The sequence below is a fragment of the Hyaloscypha bicolor genome (genome assembly GCF_002865645.1).
Source record: "Hyaloscypha bicolor E unplaced genomic scaffold K444scaffold_183, whole genome shotgun sequence".
NCBI classification, from domain to species: domain Eukaryota; kingdom Fungi; phylum Ascomycota; class Leotiomycetes; order Helotiales; family Hyaloscyphaceae; genus Hyaloscypha; species Hyaloscypha bicolor.
Genome location: NW_020194685.1, coordinates 1214135 through 1238731, shown reverse-complemented (window position 1 = coordinate 1238731; position 24597 = coordinate 1214135). Strand labels below are relative to the sequence as shown.

The following is a 24597-nucleotide window of genomic DNA, read 5'->3' as shown; positions in this document are numbered from 1 at the left end:
GAGCGAGATTCTCTATCCCGTGACGGGAAATCTTATCTCTGATTCCGTCAGATAGTGGGAAAGGCCAAGATGGACTCTGAATCAAGCTGAAGTAATCTCCAACACCTTGCATTGCGGCAGTACGGCTAGCCCAGATCATTGCCCGATCATGTAACTCCATGTACAGGACCATGTCAACAAGAAGATCTTTGACAACAAGAGAAGAAGGATCCAAATGGCTAGTACAACTTCACAATTTATGCAGAGCACTCTTTCGGAGCATGGAAAGGAGTCAAAGCATGTAGCATAACTTGCAGTTTGGATAATGAGTGTCTCCTTCACCAAGTTTGGAATCGTGATTGTGGGCAAGGTAAGTCTTTATTGCTCCTTGCGAATACTCAAAGCTCCCTTAAATATATGGACAATGTATTGTAACATATTGCGGGTGGTGGTGCAAATTCAAATTCATTTGAAGGTGAATGATCTAAATATGGAAAGTGCTGCTGGGGTCTTTCACTTCGCTACTGTAATCTCTGTTGCAACATAGACATCAACTTTGAAACTCCAATATGTTGCTTGGGCAGCTGGACTTCTACATTGATAAAGATTACTTGAACATTTGAACAGTTTGGCTCCGGGATCACACTTGGAGGCCGGATCTCGGATGTCTGAGAGCAGAACCCGAACCCCGCCTCAAAAGACTGGAATGGGCTGAGTAGTCAGTGTTCACACGGCACCCCCCCCGATCGAAGCAAAGATCTGAAGCAAAATCGGATACTTTGGAAATATGATCTCACTTGGGACATTCGGGCCTACTTGATGCACCTCTCAGGTGTGAAAACTTGGAAATCTTGAAGGAGCCGACTGTACATGAACAATCGGGCCTACTCCATGCTAAAGTTGGACTCGAAACAACCATACCCACCAAGGTACGAATTCACTTGGACATCAGGGACCGAGAGTCTCCAGTCGCGCTAGAAAATTCAATATGTTAAAAGATACAGTACATCCAAACCCAAACCCCACCCCCACCCAAAGTATTCGAAATCCACCTTGTCAGTCAATTTCACCGGTCCTACCCGCAGCTAAACGTGTATAGCCAGGGGAGGATGTAAAATGCCATGTTGACCCCAGGTTTTGAAGGCTTTTGTGCCCCCCACCTCGGCCGAATTCAATGATCTCGTGGAAATTTCCGGACACACTGTGCAATATCCTTCCTCACTCGAGTGACGATCGCGAGCCTCGGGAGACTATTGCGACCGAATAATTCAGCATCTCAAGCTCTTTGAATACGAGTATCAGTGAATTAAATTGCAGTTTTCAAGGAACTACATTGTGACGCAGGACATCGGCTTCCCGTGAGCTAACTCCCGTTATAATGTCCAGGACCCCAGTTCTATGCGAGCACCGGACAATTTCCACCAAAGCTGAGCTGAGATAAGCCGAGATGGAGTTCCGATTTGTTCTTCAAGATTGCTGTAGAATCGAGCCTGCAGAGAATTTGTAGCATAATATTGATGCTTAGTTTATCTGACAATAAGAAGATGTTTGAAAAATCTGAGCACCGCGAAAAGCCCATACCGAAGGAATGGATGACACTTAAAGACGTACATATAGCCTGAATTCATAGCTAAAGTTTAATTCACATAGAGCTTGGAGGCAGGCAAAAATCAAATGCCAAGTTGGTAGTTGATGGGATGTATTTGCTTGGTAGATTGCTGGTGGCTGGGTTTTGGTAATGCTTTGAAGGAGCTTAAATCTCATCCACTGAGGCTGGAACTGAGACTGAGACGCTTGGCTGGACGTTCGGTGTTGGATCATGCGGGATTTAAGACACGCTAAAGAATTGAGTGATATGGAAGGACATATTCGTTGAGGAATAGCACGGGAATGCTTTGATCGCCCCTATCTATGAGATGACGATTTCCAAACTGGCCAGAGTGCAATTGAGACGGCGATCAGTGCTCAGTTGCAACCTTCGAGGCTGAAGTACAGATCCTTAGGTAAGTTCCACTTGGGCATCCTCGACATATTCGCAAAGAGTGTTTAAGTGTAGCAAGAAGAAATGCAACTCAATTCGCTTTAGCTTGCCTGCTCGCGGAACTCGAGTATATTGTTCGGAGATTCTTCAAGCCAGAAAGACAAAGGCAGACTACTGAGAGATCAACGCGAGCTCCTGGTGGGCAGAAAAAGCGGCACTCATCTTGAATTCCCAAGTCAAATGGGAACACTTAATTAGAGTGGAGAGGAGTTGGAATCAATTTTTTAGAGTTTCCGAGATGTCCATAAAGAGTAGACTTTCAACATACAGTGTTGTATGCGTATATTTAGAGTGGCAGAACTTGCAATATCCAGCTTGACTTAGGACATTGAATATGACTGGTGCCTTTCTGTCCACCGCGAGGCTGGTAACATATTAATGGCCACACCCATATCGAACTTGCTGATATTAGCCCAATACTCCAGCGTGACTTGCGCTAGATCGCCAGCCTCTGTAGTCCTTTTTACCCCGCCAAATCGCATCTTCGAATGAAAGGGTAGCGGCTTGGTCACATTGGGTTCTGTGGCTTGAACCAGCTCTTGTCAGATATGCACGGCCGACTGAAGTTCACGCTTGAAAACGTAGCGCCTCTGTGGCGTGGGACTCGATCGTCGTCGAACAGCATGATCGACAGCAGCCAAACGTCGATAAGGATAGGTCGAATTGGAGCAGTCTGAAACTACGGCCATGGGCGCCACCCCATCTGGAGCGACAGCTTTTCTCCATGACAAGTCGTCTCAATAAACTAGTGCCAGCTTTAACTTTTTGTCAGCTATGGGGACCACGTTTCAGCCTCGCGGCTTCGATTCAATTGAGTTCGCGTGGGCGTTGAAATGGAAAAACATGGGGCTTCTCTCACACGTGCTGTGAACTATCCGGGTTGTTTCTGCATGAGTGGCTTGCAGAATGGAATGCTGTGGAGATAGAGGTGTGGATTTTCGACTGGGTTTTCAGGGTCGTGTCAAAAAGCGGATAGCTGCAGAACAATAACTTGCCTTATTATTAATAATTGCCCTTATAGTCAAGCTTTGCATCTCCCCCAATGATACGCTACCCAGTCCCGGGGAAAGGTTCCAGAGAAGAGGATTGGGGTTTCTGTGTAACAGCACGGCAATCCTCTCAGTGCGCAACTCGTGCGACATTGCCTATCCGTGCGCCTTCGACTGTGCGTCCAATTACGGGATGATCTGAAAAATCATGAGCAGAAATGCCATGCATGAGACTGCACAAGATGTCCATCGGACAATCTAAGACGGATTCGGGGCAGATCAGAGAGATCAGAGCTTGCCGCCCAAGGTCAAACCGGTATTCGGGCCACGGTGATAGACCCCTTAGACCGGTTGACTTTACAAAAGCGCGCGGCGTTGAAAACCGTCCATCTGCCAAAATGCAAGGAACACCAAAATCGCTACGTTCAGAAAATTACACCAAATCTCAATGGAACGCCCGACACTCTTCAAAAGTGCTTTATGTAATAGAAAAGAAGCAGATCTAACTTTGGCGAAATTTTTATAATAATAGAATATAATACGGAATTATGAGAATTTTTGTAATGCGAGCGTTAAAATTGCGCCCGTCCTCGCTTATCGAGTTGGACGGATTTCAATGCCGCTCGCTTTTGTACAATGAGTCGAGTGTCGAGGAGTGCAGGACCAATCTCCGGAAACGGTTCTGGAATACGTCAGGTAGGGAACGTTGTCTTAAACTCTTAGTCGTCAAGGAAGCCGTTGTCAGGATTCTAGGATTGTTATTGAGAAATTTCCACTCTCATATCACACGTATCATGTGGCCGTAGTTGATCCGAGTACAGGGGAGCCCGAAATCATTCGAGAAGGATTTCTTTTGAGTTTCCTCCAGCTCTACGACCTTCCAGGCCGTGCCTCCCTCATGGATGCCAACATTGCCCACAGACACCCCGGAAGGGTGTCCGATAGACGCCATATACCCCCCTGTGCCTTAACAGCGAGAATGATGTGGGCTAACGAAGTACAGTACTACTGTAGGGGGCAGGATCGACGGTAGATGGAGTCGATGAACGATGGACCCGGAAGATTGGGTAGTGGTAGTGTCCGGGCCGTCGTAATTGTGTCATCAGTCGTGCGGTCACTTCCATGGAACCCCATGCTGAAGACAGTTCTCTCCCCTGACACCTGACAGGACTCCCTCGATCCTGGCGCTGCGGCACTAGTGAGGATGGAGTGGCCTCCTTGACTCCATCAGTGCATTCCTCCGGTCGTATTGCCTTAGTCGTCAAACTGCTCGAGTTCTGAACACACTCTCAACGCCCGCACGGGTGGCACTGGAAAGAGACCGACATTGGCCCTATTCTGCCTATCGCGCTGCAATGGCCTCCTCTCGAAGTTCGTGCACTTGCACTTGCACCGCCTTGCGGCTAATCTTCAAGGCAATCAAGTTAATCAACGCTGACCTGGCAAAAGGGAGAGCGTAGGGCTGGATTTGGGCCACGCCTCACGGATGAAATGGCCCAGGACGCCTTCTCCCTTCCCTTCTTCCGCCAGCTGCCAACGCCACGCCGCAGAACGCGCGAAGTTCACGTTGTGTGAAATGAATTCATATTAACCCACGAGTCCTTTTGGTCGTGCCAATATTGCGCCGTTCCCAATCGAGCGAGGGATCTTGCGCCTCACCTAGTTCTGGAACTCTGGCCGACCACCATGCCCCCTTCGAAGTTCGATGAGCCTGGGACCCCGTCCCGGTCCCCATGATCGGTGGAGCAGGGGCCCAGTGGGTGCTGCCGGGAGAAGCCTATATTTCCGCCTTTTAAGTAAGGTGCCGTCAGATCAACCTGCGTGGCCTGCTGCAGAGTCTGGGAAAGTGTACTGTACAGTCCCTTCTTGATGCGAACCGCCACCTATCCCGGCCTGCAGCTTGCCCGCTTGGGCCACCTTGGGGAGGAGGGCTTCTTGGGTGATGTTCACTCGGGATCTCGTAAGTCGGAGGGCACATGCTGGTGCCGCAGTGCGAATGGTCTTCTTTCTTGACTCGGCTAAGCTTTTCTGGTGCACTTCGACTTTGACATCTGGTTTCGTCTGGTCTTAGCTTCAAGTGCACATTTGCGGCCTCCCGAGCTCCTACATCACAATATTCATGCCCTGGAGCTGACAGCCACTCCTGCTCCTGGTCTCCGACATCTGAAGATCAGGAACCCGGCTCGCCCCCTGCCTTTGCCCCCATTGCACAGACAAACGCTTTCTCCAGTCAAAAGGCCGGCCATCTCCACACCCGGTGGAAACTGCATGCCACCCTCGTCACACCTGCGGTCGTTGACACCTCTTGCACGAGTTGAATGTCCAACTAGCAACTGCCAATTCAGCACCGGCTCTTCACCCTAAAAACCCGCCGAAATTTTCCCAATCATCTTCTTAGGAGCTCCATTACACTTGTTGCCTCCCAATCTGCGTGGAGTTGTTATTGCTGTGGATCAAATCTCCTTTCACTGCATCCCCCGCCACAATACAGAATCTGACAGTGAGCCCGGCTTCCCTGTTTGTCGGCGATCTGGTTTTCTGAGCAATTCGAGGAGTTTTAACCTTGTCATCCGGATACTGGGAAGTTGGAGCAAACTCATGGGTCCCAACAAGACTCGACACATCAGCTTCTGGTTCACATGCTCCAAGGACATTCCTCATCAGCATCCACAGTCAGCAAGAAATTCCCGGCGAGATCAGCCAAGAACAGGATCCATCCGTCCAATTTTGCTACAATCAACAATCCTAGTCGTCAGATCATATATCGACAGGTAGGCATCCCGGTTCAAGTCTAGGGAAGCTCCGAGAATTCTTCGACGCCCATTCTACTTGGTTGCCAAATTGAGAAAGGATAACATTTTAAGTCTACTTTTCGGGCAGGTCGAAGGAGTCAAGCATCTGGTGCTACCATAGACACTCCCCCTGGCAGTACTTGCCGATAAGCTCTGAGATCCTTGCGGGACGGCACTCTTCTAGCTTTGTGTCTTCAGGTACCCTCTTTAGGTGGAGAGCCAAGTGTTCTTAAGAACATAATTCGGCCAACGGGGTGGTGACGCCAATCCTAAGTCAAAGCAGGCTCCATTCCTTTGCAAATCTTGAATCTTGCTGCAGGACTCCAACTCCCCTCCCCTCTTTGTCTTCCCCTCCCATCAAACTTGCGCCTTGGTCGAGTCTTGAAAGGACTGGACAGCTCAAATTTTGGCACTGGTCTATGTTAGTGGGTCGTTCCTGGTGCGACTGGGCTTCCTCGGCTATCACTTCTCACGACGTGAGAGCTCGCTCACGCTCCAGGTCAACACTGACTCTCACGGTATCTCTATGGTCGATGAAGCTTCCCATGTTATCCTTTGAGCCGTCATGACAGATTTGAACTACAACGACACAATAGGGAGAATAGCAACAGGCTCTTACCAGCCAGTGGCTTCAGTCCAGAGTGCTGTTCTGCAGACTACCCAAGCTCAACAACTTAGCTCTGCCAGTTCTTACGCTGACCTCAATTATCTATTCGGGGTACAAGACACGACAATGATTGCACCGAAACCCAATCGCAGTCGTCGCAAGTCTAGTCAAGGCTCTGAGCATACGAAACATCGCCGAACTAGAAGTGGGTGCTACACTTGCCGCTCAAGGCGAGTCAAGGTAGGCAAATGGCCCCCAGCTTGAATAGCAATAACTTATTCTGTTGTAGTGCGACGAGGCCCACCCAATCTGTGAAAGTAAGCCTAGAGCATAATCATATCATCTTCATCTGAACTTATCTTCTCTAGGATGCAAGAAGGGTGGCCGGGATTGTCTATATCCAGAAAGCCCCACAACATCGAAATCGTCGGGTTCGGGATCATCGAAGACAGCAAAACGGGAGAGCCCTGGGTCATCGTCGGATGAATATGACGAAGGAGCTGGGCCAGAACCCCTAGAGGCGATCCGAGACGAAGACGAAGATGAAGACTCGCACGATGTTATTCCAGGGCCGAGTATCTTGAAACTTGCCCCGCAGCGAGTTATCAATAACCCAGCCTTCAGTGGACAGAAGCCAACCACCAGACACAGTTCCGAAGCACCGTCACTGGTTCAAGATGGAGGCAATTCGCCAACTCCATCGACTGAAGGATCCGTGGGATATCCTGCATACCAAACCGCCGGAAGTGCAAGGACGAGAATGTCGAGCGTGGCTTCTGCATCTTCCCCTGACACCCTTAAAAGCGATTGGTCCCATCTTCCGCAAGATCTTCAATTTTACCTGGCGTACTTTTACCAAAACCTTACCCACTTGCATTACTCCTTGAAGTTTGATTCGGGTAATTTTCTGCGAACCCGCTTCCTGGATGCGGCTCTCCGCAATGAGGCCCTACTTCATGCCGTTGTTGGGTTCTCCGCCTACCAGCGTACACTACACAACCCCGAGGGCAAGATAAACGACTTCCTGCAGTATTACAACAAGGCTGTGTCTCTCCTCCTCACTTCATTGAGGAGTGGTGCGAGACACAACACTGCTATGATACTGGCTATCTTGCAGCTCGCAACGATAGAGGTAAGAGCGCCAAGTTACGTCAGAACTCTTTTGAGGGGGCTAATATTTGTGAAGGAATTTCTTGGCGACTGGCCTAACTTGCTTGGCCACCAGAAAGCTGCGTATGAACTGCTGACAGAGCTATATACTCCGCAGACGGTGATGGAGGATGACATGACGCGAGTGATGCTTGGCTGGTACATGCGATTTGATGTCTTCGCGGGCCTAATGGGCGGCTTTGAAACCGTACTATCGAGAGAATGGTTTTCGTACGCACATGATTTCTACCGACAGCAGGTTGCTAATCAGCCGGCAAACCTTGACTGGAAGATCGAGCACGCAATCGCAAAGCATCGCCTAATTGCTACGGACATGTCACTCCTTTTCGCGAAGATGGGAAAAGGTGAGATTTCCCCCGAAGAATTCGTCAAAGACAATGGAGACATTGGGAGGAGAATTGAGGAGTGGAAAAGCAAAATGGACCCAGCTCTCCAAGATTGTCGCTATTTGGTGGCGGACTTCTCTGGCAGCCGACCTCTGGACCCGGACGATATCGTCGACCCATACATCGCCGGCACTTTGTACGGCGGCCCCCTGTTTGTGATGAACATAGCAACAATTGACTGGTACTCAATCGATTTGATGCACAAATACCAAACAGCTCTTACTTTGAGGACACAGCCCAACCAGGAGCTTGGAATGAAGGCATACGCAACGTGCCAGTTGTTCGAAGCCATCGAGTTCTATCCAAGAAGCCCACCCGGGGCCGTCTTGTCGATTCAGGCGAGCTTGGGCATGGCTTTGTTGTTCCTTCCAAGAGATTTACAACATGCAATGTGGGCGCGTCGCAAACTGGCAACAATAGAAACAAACGGGTAAGCCATCTCTTGAGTACACCGTAGTCTTTCGCTGTGCTAATTTTCCCTTGAAAGCTACATATATCCATACACCTTTCGAACCAAAATGGCAGACCTCTTTCGGGACCGGTCATGTATGCATTGGTGGCTTCCGAATGATGAAGACTACCCACCAATCATTCGCTCTATTCGAAACTTTGTCGAGGAGCGCACATCTGAAGCTAAAACTCTACCAGCCGAAGACCTCCGAGATATGAAAGCAATATTTGCATCTCTGAAACTCGACGATGGGATACCCAGCGCTCCGGCCCCTGGAGTCAAGTCAAATTCGACCATCGGTATAGCTGTTGCAGCTACCCACGATTCGTACTTAGGACACGACAACTTGGCGAGTATGGACCCCGAGAGGGATGCTTATGGACTTGACTTCGACAACGGATTAGGATTTTGAAACAAAGACGAAGATGAGAAACATCGCCGAGGTTCTGAGGGATGGACACAGGCCGCGAGGACGAGCTGGGAGGAATCAATCCAGCGACTTGCACTCTACGGAATAGTCTACAGCGCTCCAACTCTCAACATACAAATGTTCGCGAGGAAAGCCTTTCATCTGCTCGACCTAGACATGCTTTTTTAATGGCGATACACACGCAGAGGAATGCAAACATTGAAAATAAGTTCCGAAAGGCTATGAATCTCTGTTAGCATTGGGGGCTTCCCCTCGCTCTATTCCGAGCATCTATACTCCTCGAATCCGGCGGTTCGGCAAGAGGTCATTTCGATGATGTGGAATCGAAAGCGTTTGGTTGCCACTGGACAGTGCGGGACGAATTGATTGACATTCGAGTCCGAGCGACGGACTACAGAGGCGGAACTGAACTTGAACGACCTAAATATGGACTATAATATAGATTTATTGGCGGTATGTTGAAGATAAAGATACCAAAAAGCAATACAAAAAGTACGTGTAGAAAGGAATAACTTTACAACCACACCCGGTGCAAACTTAGTAATTATTTTCAGCAGAGAATCGAACACGAGGAGCCCTCCCTTTTAATAAGAATCGAATACTTTTAAAGATCGCAATAAGTTATATAACTTTCAAGATTTGGAGGTTTGATGTTCCTAGGTTCTCGTTTAATAAAAATTAAAGAAGTCCGTTGCAACTTAACTATTAAAAGAATAAGAACGGCTCTAGTATAAAAACTAAAAGGAGTGGAATAACAATTGTTAATATAAAGGTGAGGCTATAGTTTGATGTTGAAGAGATTCGGTGAGAATTGGCCGTGAAGGGGCGATTGGCTAATTTCAATGTCTAAGTACTGTACCCTCTGAGGCTTTCAATATATGTTTCTATCACTCTTAAACCTTACTTAATTGATCAGATCAATAGAGGAGAATTTGACAATGTACTTTCAAATGACCTGACTCAGGACAAACAATAAAGGTTCTCTACACAATAACCTTAATAGACCCGCCATCCACAGGGATGCCAGCTTTTGAGTTGTGAAAGGACGGACAGACACTGTGGTAAACCAGTTCAGTGCCGCTTTCTTTGCCCCTGCTGAGACAGCGTAAGTGTTAGAGCGGCGAGCATTGTAGTCCTAAAGAGGACTACGGCGGTCACGAGGGAGCTTGCCTTGATGGAACCTCGAAAGTAACTTGACTTGATCCTGAAAATCAACAATTCAATGCTACCGACTCCTTTCGCCCATACCTCACAGGCCCTTTCGATCCGGTGATCAGAAGTTCTATACTAGTTCCAGGGACAGCAGGTGCAACAATGAATCGGCCAGGTATGGATTTGAATCTTTACTCCTTCCCCACAGAGTTGCCCCACTGCACTGCAGTCAATGAGCCTGGACTTGCCTGTCTTGACGGGACGGTTGTCGCGCAATATATCCTTGAATAATTTGGGTTGCTTCGCCATTGTCAAAGCAATCAGCGCGAGATGGAGGCTGGCGGGGCTTGTTGCTGCGAACTTGCAAGCGGAGCTTCGCCATCACCCCCAGAGCCTCTCCTCTTTTCCCCTCATAGCTCTCCCCAACTCTTCCCAAGTCACACACCGGTGCTCGGGCCCGAAAGAAAAGATGTTCCTTTTTTTCCCGTTTGCAGCTGTCGACGCTGTACGCAAAATCATCACACGACTCGTACTGACCTGTTTCGTTCTAGCAGTTGGACCTCAATCCCTACGCGGCTTGCCAAACGGCTTTCCAAGTCAGCAACAAATACCACAGAACAGGAGTGTTTCGTCGAGGCTACCGCCGAGTGGAAAGATGGGTATGGAAGCCCCTTCTGCAACTGGAGTCACTGGATTAGGGAAGACACATGCTGATGTTGATTTGCGCGTGTAGCAGGCAACGGCGCGACTTGGGCATTCGGCGGAGGTGTACCAATGGGCAATGCAGGTCTCGGAAATCCACGTCCAAATAATGCGCCAATGTCGAGCTTTGCGCAGACCATTGGAGGTTCCTCGCAACCAGCTACCCCCCTCGATCTGTCGTGAGTACAACCCGGTTTTGAGAGATTGGATAGCTCGCCGCAGCTACCAACAAGCAATGCTACTCACAATATTCTGAAGGAAGCTTTGTAACTGATCTTAATTAGGGAATTCCCTTCCTTGTCAAATAACCAACCGCAACCAAGTCAATCGACGTGGGCGGCTTCTGGTGCTCGAGGACTGGGTCCTTCTGCAAGCATGCGGTTGCAACAGCAACAACCCTCTCTCTCTTCACAACAGCAAATAAACGCTCAACAACAAGCGCAGCAACAACATGATGATTTATTCAGCTCTTCGTCGCAATTACCCAGTAGCCAAGGTGGTTTTCGGTTCGGAGCTCAGAACGCTGTTGGTCAATCCTCTCAACCCAACCCCGTTGATGAATTCCCTCCTCTGAATCGAAATGCCAACGGTGAGATAGGCCAAGATAGGGGCTCGAATTTGATCCAAAATGTTGGTTTTGGTGCTCAATCGAATGGTTTAGGTTTTGGTTCTTCGAATCCTCCACAACCGCCTCGTAACAACGGTCTTCTGAATGTGTTGTCTGGTAGTAGTCGAATTCCTTCAGCAAACCGAGGAGCCTCTCCCGCAAATATGCCTGGTAAGTGGACTTGACAATAGCCCCTGTGGGATTTTGCTCATCAGTCTTACAGCCGTCACAAACTCGCGATCGCCCATTGAACCTGCTCGTCAGGAGAATGATGGAAGTGTGAGTTTGCCGTAACTTTAGTCCCTTGAACAAGTGCTAAACAATATCGAAGGCCTTTTCAGCTGCCCAATTCGGTTCCTCGATGGCACAGCCGCAGCGTGAAGAAAGTGCACCGCAACCCGCTATTTCTAGAACAGACTCTCATGCACAGAATGATGGAGGAGCATCACGCTCACAAAATCTTGATTCAACAGGCGGCTCCTCCCAAGGCAACCCTGAAGAAACAGGACCTGAAGTTCAAGACCCCTTAGCCCATATGAGCGAAATCGATAAATGGGGCCTCAAGGGCTTTACTTTCATGATGAATAACTTCCCCGATTACGCCGCTCTGGTCACTGGCATGGATCTGACAGCGCTTGGTCTCGATCTCAACTCTAACGAGTACGTCCGCAACCTCCAAATCTGACGATGGAAGACTGACTAACTTTGCTAAGAATGATCTCCGATCAGGTTTACTCGCTTTGGGACAACGAGCCACCGCGGCCTGCCGTTCCTAAGTTTAAGCTTCCTGATTGCTACACCGTAAGTAATGTCGCGCGACTGGACACCAAGATGACCGGCTTCAATGATGAGGCGCTTCTCTTTATGTTCTACAGCAACCCGGGTGATGTCCAGCAGATTATGGCAGCACAAGAACTGTAAGATTTTTCTCGTTATATCTGAAATGCTTTGCTCTAGGTTTCGTTTTCACGTTTACAATTGGGGGCTGACTGCAATTACAGCCACAATCGTAACTGGCGGTACCACAAGAAATTGCGAGTTTGGTTGACTAAAGACGAAATGATGGTTCCTCAACCCCTCGGAAATGGTACTGAACGTGGTTATTATGTCTTTTTCGACATCCAATCGTGGGTCCGAGAGCGTGTACGTAAACCCTATCCCGAAAGCAAATCTCAAATTGACATATTACATAGCGAGAGTTCACCTTAGTCTACGATGACCTGGAGAATATCCCCACCGTTCCCCGGACTCTGGACAGATAGGCGCATTTCAGGACCTCCCCGTTGGCGATCTGCCGTGTTTGATTATATTCCATTTCAAAATGGAGACCTGGATGTGTTTGATATTCGAAAATGGCTGGAGGGTACATCATCTCCCTAGTTGCTGCCGAACATCGCGGGATAAAATTCTGCACTTCGACACGAACTCAAACGATGGCGTTCATTTCAACCACTGGCTTACATACAATCGGAGTTTCTGGGCCAGGGAGGCCTGAACTGGATCTTTTTCTGTAATGGGCGTTCTAGCGACCTGGCTAGGTTTGCACAATGGCAGCAAGAGGTTCATGAGGCGTAATGATCATGAATAATTCATATTGCACCAAAGAGTCCACAGAATACGTTGTGCTGAATCGTGACAGACCGTGATCGAGTTGTCCAATGTTTCCTGCCGGCATCTGTGAGAAAGATTAAAACAGCACGTGATTCATAAATATCGAGCCCATGCCATGCTTTGAATCTGACTTGATCCCAACGAAGTAGACCTCATCCATATTGCACTTTTTTGATGACATTCGATACATCCTACACAGCGCTCGGAATCCTGTCGTACAATCTTCGCATTGCCAGCTGCATGTACTAAAGAGAGACTAAATCGCGCCTGCCAGCAGAATCCCTTCTTTGCAACTAATTCCACCCTCCACCCTCGATCCTTTCAGGCACAGAGACGATGGCCGACCAAACAATAGGGCTCCCTCAGCTGCTCATATTGCTAGTTCTTGGCGCATTCGCGATTCGATACATCTTCTTCTCGTCAGGCAACACTTCGTCGCAAAATCGAAGCACGACGTCAGCAAACAACATACGCGCGAGGGAAGCAGATGTGGAAAGGATACAGCAGATGTTCCCGCAAGTTTCGCGGCGGAGTATAATGTGGGATCTACAGCGGAACGGGGGAAACGTGGTGGCTACTACGGAGAGGATATTGAGCGGGCGCGGATTGGAAGTGGTGAGTCCTGCTCGTTTCTTTGGCCCGGCACAGCTTGTAGACCCTCTTGCTTAGAGATACTGCAGCTAGTTTCTGGACTGTTTCAACTTCAGTTCATGCTAATGGTCGTCTTCTATAGCCTCCGCAGTCTTTCCAACCTCCTCTGCCAGTTCCAGCTTCCTCCTCATCAACAGCCACCTCTACACCAGCACAAGTGAAGCCTTTACAACCGGACCTTATAACTCGATATAACCTTAAAACGAGGATCGCAGATGAAGCTACGAGACGGGAGGGGTCGGAAAGTACGGAAGAGGATGTGACGCCTGGGAAGCAAAAGCAGGGACAAGCTTGGAGTTCAAACAAAACGGAAAGGCAGGCTTTACTACAGAGGAGGAGAGAGGAGATGATTCTGGCTGCGAGGAGGAAGATGGAGGCTAAGGTTGCGGCGGAGGGTGGCCAGGGGAAGCCGGGAGTGTGAGGGGGGTTGTAATTGAGGGGTTCTGAATTATCATTCGACCTGCATTAACGGATGCGATGTACAAGACCTTGTATAGCATATCTATAATGGAAAGCGTGCCAGTGAGCCGTCCTGCAGTTTCTCCTTCACCAACGTTTGAGGGACTAATGCTTGGTGTGATCTAGCATGTGGCTACTATCCGACCTCTCTCGGGTATCAAATTAATGCTGTGCTCTTGGAGGATAATCCTCCTTTCATTTGGACAAGCCAAGGAGACCTTTTCCAGTTCGGGTGTTTCTCTTCTTTCTATTTTGTTGCCCCAACGCATTTTGGCAAGGAGATGTACCTCGTGGTGGACGAAAACAGCAGCACTGGATTTCGAACATCCCAAAACATACTGTATTATTTCAGACGCTTCCCCTTTAAATGTTTCCTCGATTTAAAGTACACTTTACAGTCGCTCCTCTTGTTGTCTCGGGGCTTTTGAAAGCTAGCTTCCTACCACCGTGTGATGAAAATAAATGCCCTACTTCGAAATGGGACAAGGGTGATGAGTGTCACTCATGCAGTCCACCACGAGTGTGAGTGGTTCCTTCAAAACATGGATGGATCAAGACCCAGCTTCTTTGACACCTTCATCCAAAACTCGCTTATTTTCCCCTTATTCTTCAGCTTTACATTTACACACTGCTTTAGCGTTACACGCCTTGCGATATCCTTTCTATGTCCTACTTGTTATAGCCAGTGCAATGGCGAGTGCAGGTTGAAGACTAACCAGACATGCACTATATTCGGCGAGCAACAAGTCAACGACGAGCAAGAACCCAACAATGAGCTACAAGTCAAGGCAAGCGGGGCTGTGGAGCAGGTGCTGGATGTGGATGTGGTGACAACAGGCGATGACTCCGAAGATGGCTTTCTGCAAACGTCTGACGACTTCTTCTATGACAACGGTACAGACCAACCGGTGGAGGAGCAAGTCCAAAAGCAGCAGGAAGTCACGGATGAGGTGTCCTGTGCCATCTTGTACTACTTATATGAACTTCAAAAGGGACCAACGACAAGCGTTCTAGCATCACCTCTTCGATGAGCATAAGGACGAGTTTCCCCACCTTGGACACGACCCCTATGCTTCTCGTTCGGTGCATTCGAATGCAAATCATCCAGTGAGTAGGGGTTGCAGGAACAGCGGTTTAGATTAGTATTATCCTTACCAAGATTGGTTGCAAAGTCTTATGAATGAAGAATACACACTTTGAAGAGCATCAATTTCACAAAGAGTCTCAACTGTGGCTTGTAATACTTGAATATCTAACCTTGCATCGCCATCTATAACGCACCGGAACCAACAAGCAAGTAATTCTCGCACGCAGGAGATGGGTCAGGCAACCAAAGAGAGAGAGAATCCTGGCCCGGATCCGCCTATGCAAGTGCCATCCGCCCCATCATCAAATCATTAATGTCCGTCACATGATTTTACTTCTTCTCCTCCGGCTCAGAGACCTCATCCGGCTTTATTGTCTCGGCATCAGTCATCTCCTCATCCTTGCTTGCAGCCTCCTGTGCCATGGCCGCCTTTCGTGCTGCCTCTGCCATCTCACGCTTCTTGGCTGCTTCGGCCTCCGCAATAGCCTGGGCAGCTTGACGCTCCTCCTCGACCTTGTCGAAGTAGCGTTGGGCAATGGGGCCAGCTAGACCGCGGATTTCGTCCATCTTGGAGATGTAGATCGCCTTTGTGGAGTCATCACCCTCATCATAGAGCCATTCCTGTTTCCACATTAGTATACTGCGCTTATTGGGTCTCAAGAATGCCTACCTCAACAGTCTCAAGCTTTGCCTTCAACTTAGTCTTCTCGTCCTCGCTCGCGAATTCAGAGTACTGGTCATCAATCTTGTTTCTCATATCATAGATATAAGTCTCAAGCTCGTTCTTCTTCTCCTCGGTGTCGGCAACGAGCTTGTCCTCCATAATCATAGAAGATTCCTGCTCGGCTGCGGTTTGCTTTGATTGCTCATCGAGGGAAGAGGTGCCAGAGACGATTGGCAAATCGCCTTTTCGGACTTGCTTCTTGACCTTTCTTGTCTTTGGCTTCTCGGCAGCTTCGGTGTCCATTGCCTTCAAAGGAGGTGTCAGTAATGTTTGTCCCAAACGGGGACGTTTCGCTGCACGTTCATCCTCGCAAGAAGCTTGAACTGGTATTAGTGGTGGAGGTAGCTTGAGACTCACATCTGGGTCCTTCTTTTCGTCGTCCTTCTTCTCCTCAGGTATGGGCTCCTCAACCTCCATATCCTCAACATAGTATCCTTGCTCTACATTCAGGATGCCGTGCAAATTGAGACGAGCCTTGAGCTTGCAAATCATGAAGTCGTCCTTAGAATCAGCCTTGACGCCCTTGACCGAAAATCGTCCAATCCACGGGTTAACCTTTCCGGGGAGCAATTCAGGTTTAGCGTATTTGGCCTCGAGTTGGAACGGCTCTTTCCGGTAGAAGGTGAGGATCTTGGTTGATGGCATGACATTGCCCTTGTTGAAAACTGTCAAGCTGGTATCCTCATCAGGAATATCAGGAGATTTCTCCCATGTAAACTCGATTGGATAATTGACGATATCGTGGATGGCGAAGTCTCGGACACGGAAGACGGGGGAAAGAATGGCGCAGCTGAAAGCGCAGCCTCGTGCAATAGCCTCGTCCTGGTTGAGCGTGAAGGAGAGGGTCTTGCCGAAGAACTTTTGAATGCGATCCTTGAGAGCTGGGACACGCGTGCATCCACCAACCAACTCAATGATGTCGATATCTTCTACCTTCAGTTTCGCCTCGGCCAGGGCTGCCTCCAGAGGTACATGAGCACGCTTGAGGAGAGGCTCGACAAGCGTCTCAAGGCCCTCACGAGTCATCATTGTTGCAACGTCGACATCGTTCATCAATGACTCGATATTGACGGGCGCTTGCTGATTGGCTGACAGGATCTTCTTTAATTTCTCCGCAGCTGCATGGACACGGACCAAAGCCTTGGGGTTGGTGTTGATGTCAATCTTGTACTTCTCCTTGAACTCCGCAGCCAAATGATCAACCAGAGCCTTGTCAAAATCCCGACCACCGAAATGACGATCATAAGCAGTCGACTTGACAGTCAACTCGCCCTTTTTGAACTCTACAATAGAACATGTGTAGTTGCTGTGTCCAATATCGATGAATGCCACGCGTCTTGGCTTCTCTTCAGCGGTAGGGAGATCGAGCTTCGTAATACCGTAACCAAGAGCAGCCGCCGTAGTATCATTCATGAGGCGGAGCAGCTTGAGTCCAGCAATTTCAGCAGCATCCATCAAACTTCTTCGCTGGATATCTGTGAACCAAGCCGGAACGCTCATAACAATATCCGAGACTGGGAGCTTCAATTCTGCTGATGCCGTGCTCTTGACCTTGCTCAGGAACATGGACACAAGCTGTGTACCCGTAAATTTCTCCTTCTTGCCCAAATATGTGACCTCCGCGCCAACTTGACCGTTGACATCGACGAGGGGTGCAGAGACGAACTGCTGTTCCACTTGCACATCGGGATCGTTGAGGGTGCGGCCTGCTAATCGCTTCAAAGATGAAACGGTATTCTTCAGGTTCGAGATCTCCTGTGTCTTCGCAGGCTCGCCGAGATACCGGCTCTTAGGTCCAAAGCCGACTAAAGACCTGGTCAAAGAGTTAGCTATTGCGTGGAGGGTGAGACAAGCTATGGGATGACTTACGGTGTAGCTCGATTTGAGACTTCATTGGTGATCTGCGAATCATCAGCATGTCTGGATCTTCAAACTAGAGAATAGGCTATACATACGACATCGACACCACGATTCCGAGCAACAGCAATGACTGTATTAAGAGTCCCGAAGTCCACGCCGACAACTGTTGGCATGAGTGTTAGCAGATTCCCGGAAGGCTGAGGAACAAGTTTGTTGGCCTACCACTCATATTTGCGGCCTATCTGACTTCTCGTATGGTAGGTGCTGTGCAATGTGTTTATGGATGAGTACGGATGGATGCGATCCAGAACGAGGTTGCAGAGTAGAGTAGAGTAGAGTAGAGGAAAAGGTGTGGTCTCGTTCCCGGGTTTGTTGTTGAATTTCTTGAGCCCCGGGCGCCTCGTTTAAAGTTAATTTTTCTACCAAGTGCGACCGCCTTCTCGATGCTTCGTCAGGCTTCGAAAGTACTTTCGTACAACGCCGCCTCAGAACAGGGCTTGAGGACAGACTGTAGAAGGCAATCTTTACATCTGATTCACCAGAACCTCATCGTATTCTTTTTTCAATGCTGTCATCATCTGGTAGACACGTGGCGCATCAAAAATGTCAATATCACGTGATATAGAGGGACAAGGCGATAAAAGATTGCCCTCTGATAACAGCTGTGTGTTGTTTGGTGGGGCTAGGTGGGGAGCCAGGAGCCATCACTAGGGTTACTGCTTGACGACATGGAATTACTCTTACGGGAGACATCCCTCAACATCTTCGCCTTGAATACGACGGCAAATCAAAGCTTTTAGGTTTGTCTTTATCACTGTGCTACCAAGGCATTCATCGGGTTCTGGTCGCTTTTATATCCTGCGAACATTGTTGATAGTTGTCAATTTGCATGCTTTTTGATTCCACCATTATCTAGCATTCACACTATAAGGATTGTACTTTATTTTCAACAAAAGAAATATTGTGTTCCTCTTAATACATTGCTATTTTTAGCAGAATGGGCCACAGTTACGAAGGTGGAGCAGGAGTGCTCCGTCTATTATTTTGATAACACAAAGCAAGATAAAAGTAATAGATATCGCAATTGTGGTTGGAGACTCAACTTGGAGTAGGAAAGTGAGAAGCTTTTCGATCCCTTGAAACGAATCAGCCTTGATTCATTAGTCGAGCCTGCTGCAAGCTGCGATCGGTTGTGAGATATGTTCTGCTGCAGCAGATATTGTTCTGTTGCACACCTGCAGATCACCCAGAGTGAGGAGACAGGTGAATCCAGCGCAGGTCCTTTCCCATTCTCGCTAAGTTTTGCACCACATCAATTGCATCAATGCGAGGTGATCTCCGTCCTACTCATCCCAGGGGACGACTTGATTAGAATAAACAATGAGATATGAATGGTTTCCATGAAGCTTGGTTCACTGCTATCCTGTGGGATTTGTGCTCAAGTTCCCCTGAATCTTCAATTTACCCAGCAGGGGTAACCTTGATATTCAAGGCTGAAGTTGGCAGTCTAAGTAGTAACAACGAAAGTTGCAAAGCGGGGGCTATAATGATATATAAACATAAATTCGTTTTCAGCATAGGATGTACATCGACAACTCATACGGGTTCTACAGCATGACAGCTGCCCGAAAATGCTAACTCATACGTACGCGCACGGCTAATCGTTCTATACACCTCCCTAAAAGAACAACAAATCTTCATCTTTCCACCTCATATCATTCAAGAACCCATGCACGCTCTTCTCTAGCGTCTCAGGTCCGCAGATCAGAACCAGCTCTTCGCCGTTTTGAGACTCGCAGGTACCGACTTCCTTCTCGAGCAGCTCCTTGCTCACGCGACCTTTAAGTCCTTGCCACCCTTCGCTGGGCTTCGTTAGGGAATAGAGAAGTCGACATCGATCCGCCTTCCCCTTTACCAAAGCATCCATATCCTCCTTGCAAAGGATATCCTCTTCAAGTCGATTCCCATCAAGTACCAAGCATCTCGTCTCATCTTCAGGATCTTTCAGCACAGCTCTCAACACCTGGAAAATGGGAGTAATTCCAGACCCAGCACAAATCATAATGAAGCGCTTGACAAATCGTGGCTTCCCTCCAATCGTGCAGTGGCCGCGGGAGAGATATTCAAATTTGCCGATTGGGCCTTTGAAGTCGACAAAGTGGCCAACAGGGATGGCATCGAGAGCCTTGGTCATCTTCCCTCCTGCACGCTCTTTCGTGTCAAAGTACACCTTCACGAGAACGCGAAGAACGCCCTTGTCAGTACCCTCTGATATCGGTGTGTAAGAACGGATGATTGCTTCGCGAGTGGCTGGGTCCCGTAACCGCATCATCAGATGTTGGCCGATTGGAAGACCGATCGTTTGATTTTCGTGCTCAAGTGTGAAGTTGAATATGCGGGTGTCGGAAGAGATCACCTGCCTCGAGGAGAGGATAGCTTTTGTCCAGGTCTTGGATTGCAGAAAGACTTTGCGGGGTTCTGAGGATTCGGAATGCACTTCGTCACCAGTCTGGAGAACGGCACGAGATGCTTCGTCCAGGGAACCGATGTGATATGCTTGCATCATACCTTTCGCTGTTTCCGAATCTGCTTCTGTTAGTGAAGATGAGTAAAATAGGAATAGGGTACATACGAATCGCCATGAACTCATCGGTGGCATCTTGACCTGCTGCACCGAAGATACTGGTTGCTCCTCCCGGATGTCCTTCAAGAAACGCGGTCCCATCATACACCTCGCCGTTGACAACGAACCATGGATTTGCGTCGCCATCGTGTTTTCGCAACTCATCGATAGTGATGTTTCTGTCCAGACCATCTTTCGTCATCTTAATCTCTTTCTTCGGCTCAACGACACCTTCATCCTCCCCTTCACCACCCACCTTCTCGCCCCAGAATCCATTTGCAAGATTACCACCTCTCGCCTTAACCTTCTCCATCCATCCACCTGGGATGAGAGCAGGTTGCGTAGGATGCTCGAATCGAAGATAGTCACCCTCCTTGCTGATCGTAATTCGATACCATGGATTGTTCATCATCCCAAGCACACTCCAATACATGTCGCGGGGTTGGACGTTCATACTCTCATCCATCGCCCGCACCATGATGTCTCCCGACAGCTTCAAGTCCTCCACTTTGAGATCAATCTCCCAGAAACACCAAGCGAAACAGGTTTCCCGCCATGCCATGTCCAGTTTGCCTCCGAACAGCGTATCATTCTCATCGGCATTTCGGTAATCATCCTCGTGATATTTGATGTCCGCCAACGCCCACGATTTCCCTTTGTCTAGGGTGACTTCAACTCTCGTAACTCTTCTTCCACCACCACCGTAAGCATATCCACGCGCTCGGTACATTTCTGGGCCATTAACGAGGCACATTTGCTCTTCATGGGCGGGATATACCGTGGCACTGTTCGTACTCAGATCATAGATGGCATAACGCTCATCCATCCACCACTTTGGCTCATTGGCGCTTTGCTCCGGGCTGACCATCGTAGGTAGTACTCGATTGTCATAGATGTGGTACCAATTGTCGCTGGGCTCGGCCGTAACAATGAGCTTCTTCAACCACTTGACGCTACGACCGCCGATTTGGCCAGGAACAACGACTCGTAAAGGCTTTCCGTGATCAGGACGAAGTATTTCCCCGTTCATCTTGTGCGCCAGCATAATACCTCTATTTGGATCCATTGCCCAGTTCAGCTTCACGGAGGTGCCATAATACCCGTTGGGCAACTTGTCAGCACCTTCCATGCAGACGTATTTTGCTCCTCGCATCGGAAAAGCTCTTCTTATCAACTCGGCAATGGGAACACCAGTCCATAGCGCTGTAGAAACACCAGCCGCTCCCCAAGAGAACCCTTTCGATTTTCGAACCTGGTTCTGCTCTTTTCGTCGATTTCCAGCACAGACAAGGGTAATAGGGACTGTGATTTGTTCGTAGTCTGCAATGAGTTGCTTGAGCGTCATGGTGGTAGGATGCTTGACCAGCCCCTCGATCGAGAACTCCCAATCTGGGATTGTGGCGTCGTCAACTTGTGGAACGGCACCATGATTTCGAACGTAGAATAATTCGGGTGATGTGAGAAATCCTTCATCGTAAAGAGCACTTAAGGGGGCCTCGACGTTGAATGGGTGGATTCCAGTCAATCGAATCAGTCGGGGATCTCTGGGTACATGGTTGTCTGGGGTCTTGAGGTCTTCTTTTAAGATATCCTTAGGCAGACTGGTGGGTGGCGGAAGGGGATATCGAGGTTCAGCGGTGGCAGAGCTGCCCCGCCTTGAATTTGGAGTTGAATCAGTGTTGACCTCGGATTTTGGAGGCGTGGGAGGTAATCGAAGACTGGTATCTGGTAACTCTGTCCCAGGTTTCTGTGTGTGTGCGTCCGTAAAGGGAGGCGACTCTGGAATATTCACGGCTTCGGCAGACATGGTTCGTTTTTGATCAGAGAATAATTCGCGTGATAGATTTTGAAGACGGCCCAGGGTCAGTGGCAGCGGGTAGGCGGGGGTATTGAAATGTTACAGGAACAGCCCCGGTGTCAACAAATGAAGGAAAGGAGCTGCTGTGCGTTGCAGTACTGAAACCGTATATGTACAGAAGAGTACTGAGAACCAGAGAGTTCAGAGAAAGAGAGAGATACGTGGAGATTCTGGAGAAGCAGCGAATGAAAACGACTTCCCCGTAATACTTGACAAGTACCCATAAAGACCGGCCGGCCGGTTTTAATGAGATCAACCTGGAAGGCTGGAAGGGGAAGGGTCAGGGCCAAGCTCATGGTCATGGTGACGATATCTGCGCGGAGGTCGGAAGATGGAGGACATTGGTTAGGCCCGGCCAGCGGGGCTTCCAGAATGCGGGATGCTGGGACTTGCAGTTCTTCAGCTCACCAGCTCACGCAGTGCAAAATAATATGGAAGTTGCCCCCAGGCGGACGAGTCTTTCTGGAGATCTTCCGCGGAAACCCTGGCGAACTCTCCTTATCGGCGACAAATATCCACAAGCGGCTGCGTGATTGGGCCGTGGTCTAGCTCCCGCCAGTGCTTTACAAAACTTGACCACTAGCCTTATCTTTGGCCATTAGCGAGCCTAGACAACCCTTCAAACGCCCAGAATAGTTGTGTAACATTTCTCCTTGGTAATCCGATCGAGGATCCTCCTTGGAAATACTGTGCAGTACTGCTAGTGAAGCCGTCGGCGCCCAGATTGGCAGATTTCCTAGTGCGTTCCCGAGAGCTATTTTACCCCGCCATTGAGGCGTCTCTCCAGAGCAAACGCCCTAGGTTTGTTCAATGGCCATATATCACTGGACAATGGTTCATTTCAAGCTTCGAGGAACGCGACAGAGTTCATCCGGCTTTGCTTTGTAAATGCAAGTAATGTTGGCAGGAAATAAATGGAGTCAGACACGCGCAACCCGAGACAAAAGTGCCACGATTCGAGTTCCAAGACAGGACTTACTGCTGAACCGAAGTGCTTCTGTGTGTTGTTTTTGAGCAAACCCAGTTCCTGCCATTGCAGACCCGCCCTGATCTTGAGAGAAGTTTCCAATGGCACATGGTTTTGTCCTCATTTGTCCAGACCTCAATGGATCTGTTACACAAAGAGCTGCAAGCCTGCAACAATGACATGTTTCTGCAGACCCTAGACATACATATGACTGCATGCGGAGCAAGCTCCGTTGATGGCACTTGACCACCAACGCATGGAACCATATTTCTCAGCCGTTGGCATAACGGTGCCGTCCTCTCGTCCAAGTCGGAAACGCAGCGTATGCTTTCATGAAAACTCATAGTAGATCCTGGAAAGCCTGTTCAGCGACAGGAGAGGAGTCGATCCTTCTCCTCTCATGTACAGCTTGCTCTAAATTCTGCCAGGAGACACTGCGACTATGGGTGAAATCCCATGTGAACAGGCTGGCGAGGTTTAATTTATGTTGAGATAAGACCAGGTTCGTGATTCTCCGCGGAGGACAGACTGAGGTCGGATATGTGCCGATGCTGGTTGGTGGAAACTTTCGTGGAGAGTTAGAAACAATTGTCAAGTGAATACTCTCGCAATACACATGCTTATATTGGTCCATTACTCGAGGGTAGGTGTTGTTCCAATAACCCGGGAGAGTCTTTTCCCATGACGGACCCAGGACCCATAGAGCATATACGTGGTATGGGTGCAGTGAAAATGTTGGCTTTGGACCTGTGCCTCCGAACAACGGGAACGTCTTTGGATATCGTGGTGTCCGTCTTGGTAGTTATTCTTGATTTCTCATATTGTTACCTTCTCGAGGATGGAGGTCTTCTCTCGAGAAGTCTGACTTTGAGAGTCAGAGGAAAAGACTCACAAGGGGCATCTCGTAAGATATGTATACCTATAGCAAAGTTAGCAATTGATTCCCTTCTGAGATTGAATATGAGGAATTGCAAAAAACCTCTCTAATTGTAGCGTCCCGAAACAAGTGCGAAAGAGGGGGAATTTCCAATCCTCTCAGCCGCTCGCGGTGTCAAACCTTGGCGCCATTGCATCCCACTCCTAAATATCTTGTTGGCGGAGAGACTTCTCCGAGAGTCGACTTCAAACTTGGCAGACAAGCCAGACCGCTGGTGGATACCTGTAGTAATGTACAAATCACCTCGCCGCCTCTATCGGTCTCCGGACTTATAATCAGCCTCGCGAATGACTGTATAAAAGGTTGTGACCACCCTTGAAGGACGTTCGGAGCAAGGCTGAAGCTTCTCTTAAGCCTCCTTTCAAGTGCACATCTGACTTATCCAAGGCTCGATTCATGACAAACTTTTGAAACAAGCTCTGGTGCCTATAAAGCAACTCGGAAAAAATGCCAGACTTAATTCCAGATCTTTATCAGCAACTCGCATGTGTGTGTAATTGGGATGCAAAGAACC

At 48.8% G+C, this 24597-nt stretch overlaps 5 protein-coding genes across 5 annotated transcripts; 3 read left to right on the top strand and 2 right to left on the bottom strand.

Annotated features, from left to right (window-relative positions):
• Positions 1–6366: 6366 nt before the first annotated feature.
• Positions 6367–8827, top strand: K444DRAFT_547199 (uncharacterized protein; the record flags this gene model as incomplete). Its single annotated transcript, XM_024876289.1, has 6 exons — positions 6367–6648; positions 6698–6725; positions 6777–7170; positions 7213–7540; positions 7595–8394; positions 8452–8827. The coding sequence occupies 6 exons, from the start codon at positions 6367–6369 to the stop codon at positions 8825–8827; spliced, it is 2208 nt and encodes a 735-aa protein (XP_024727194.1).
• Positions 8828–10062: 1235 nt separating this feature from the next.
• On the top strand, positions 10063–12943 carry K444DRAFT_621664 (NOT2 family protein-like protein). Its single transcript, XM_024881953.1, has 9 exons — positions 10063–10172; positions 10549–10656; positions 10731–10878; positions 10984–11477; positions 11530–11585; positions 11638–11966; positions 12020–12223; positions 12308–12449; positions 12500–12943. Exons 1-9 carry the CDS (start codon positions 10160–10162, stop codon positions 12566–12568), a joined length of 1563 nt encoding a protein of 520 aa, XP_024727193.1. The 5' UTR covers positions 10063–10159; the 3' UTR covers positions 12569–12943.
• Positions 12944–13193: 250 nt separating this feature from the next.
• On the top strand, positions 13194–14171 carry K444DRAFT_621662 (uncharacterized protein). Its single transcript, XM_024881952.1, has 2 exons — positions 13194–13532; positions 13651–14171. Exons 1-2 carry the CDS (start codon positions 13254–13256, stop codon positions 13987–13989), a joined length of 618 nt encoding a protein of 205 aa, XP_024727192.1. The 5' UTR covers positions 13194–13253; the 3' UTR covers positions 13990–14171.
• Positions 14172–15217: 1046 nt separating this feature from the next.
• On the bottom strand, positions 15218–18159 carry K444DRAFT_621659 (putative heat shock protein Hsp88). The gene is made up of 6 exons (XM_024881951.1): positions 17921–18159; positions 17794–17861; positions 17708–17739; positions 16196–17651; positions 15785–16084; positions 15218–15735 (listed from the first exon to the last, which is right to left on the bottom strand). The coding sequence occupies exons 1-6, from the start codon at positions 17925–17927 to the stop codon at positions 15445–15447; spliced, it is 2154 nt and encodes a 717-aa protein (XP_024727191.1). The 5' UTR covers positions 17928–18159; the 3' UTR covers positions 15218–15444.
• Positions 18160–19199: 1040 nt separating this feature from the next.
• On the bottom strand, positions 19200–22169 carry K444DRAFT_603464 (uncharacterized protein). Its single transcript, XM_024878775.1, has 2 exons — positions 20331–22169; positions 19200–20284 (listed from the first exon to the last, which is right to left on the bottom strand). The coding sequence occupies exons 1-2, from the start codon at positions 22126–22128 to the stop codon at positions 19377–19379; spliced, it is 2706 nt and encodes a 901-aa protein (XP_024727190.1). The 5' UTR covers positions 22129–22169; the 3' UTR covers positions 19200–19376.
• Positions 22170–24597: the final 2428 nt, after the last annotated feature.

Bases quoted from the DNA above. Each gene is read 5' to 3' on its own strand.
- K444DRAFT_621664 (XM_024881953.1), top strand. The intron at 10,879-10,983 runs GTGAGTACAACC...GATCTTAATTAG, and splicing joins GCTACCCCCCTCGATCTGTC to GGAATTCCCTTCCTTGTCAA. The intron at 12,450-12,499 runs GTACGTAAACCC...CATATTACATAG, and splicing joins AATCGTGGGTCCGAGAGCGT to CGAGAGTTCACCTTAGTCTA.
- K444DRAFT_621662 (XM_024881952.1), top strand. From the start codon at position 13,254: ATGGCCGACCAAACAATAGGGCTCCCTCAGCTGCTCATATTGCTAGTT. The intron at 13,533-13,650 runs GTGAGTCCTGCT...CGTCTTCTATAG, and splicing joins GCGGGCGCGGATTGGAAGTG to CCTCCGCAGTCTTTCCAACC.
- K444DRAFT_621659 (XM_024881951.1), bottom strand. The intron at 17,740-17,793 runs GTATGTATAGCC...GATGATTCGCAG, and splicing joins GGAATCGTGGTGTCGATGTC to ATCACCAATGAAGTCTCAAA. The intron at 17,652-17,707 runs GTAAGTCATCCC...CTCTTTGACCAG, and splicing joins GTCTCAAATCGAGCTACACC to GTCTTTAGTCGGCTTTGGAC.
- K444DRAFT_603464 (XM_024878775.1), bottom strand. From the start codon at position 22,128: ATGTCTGCCGAAGCCGTGAATATTCCAGAGTCGCCTCCCTTTACGGAC. The intron at 20,285-20,330 runs GTATGTACCCTA...TAACAGAAGCAG, and splicing joins CGATGAGTTCATGGCGATTC to ATTCGGAAACAGCGAAAGGT.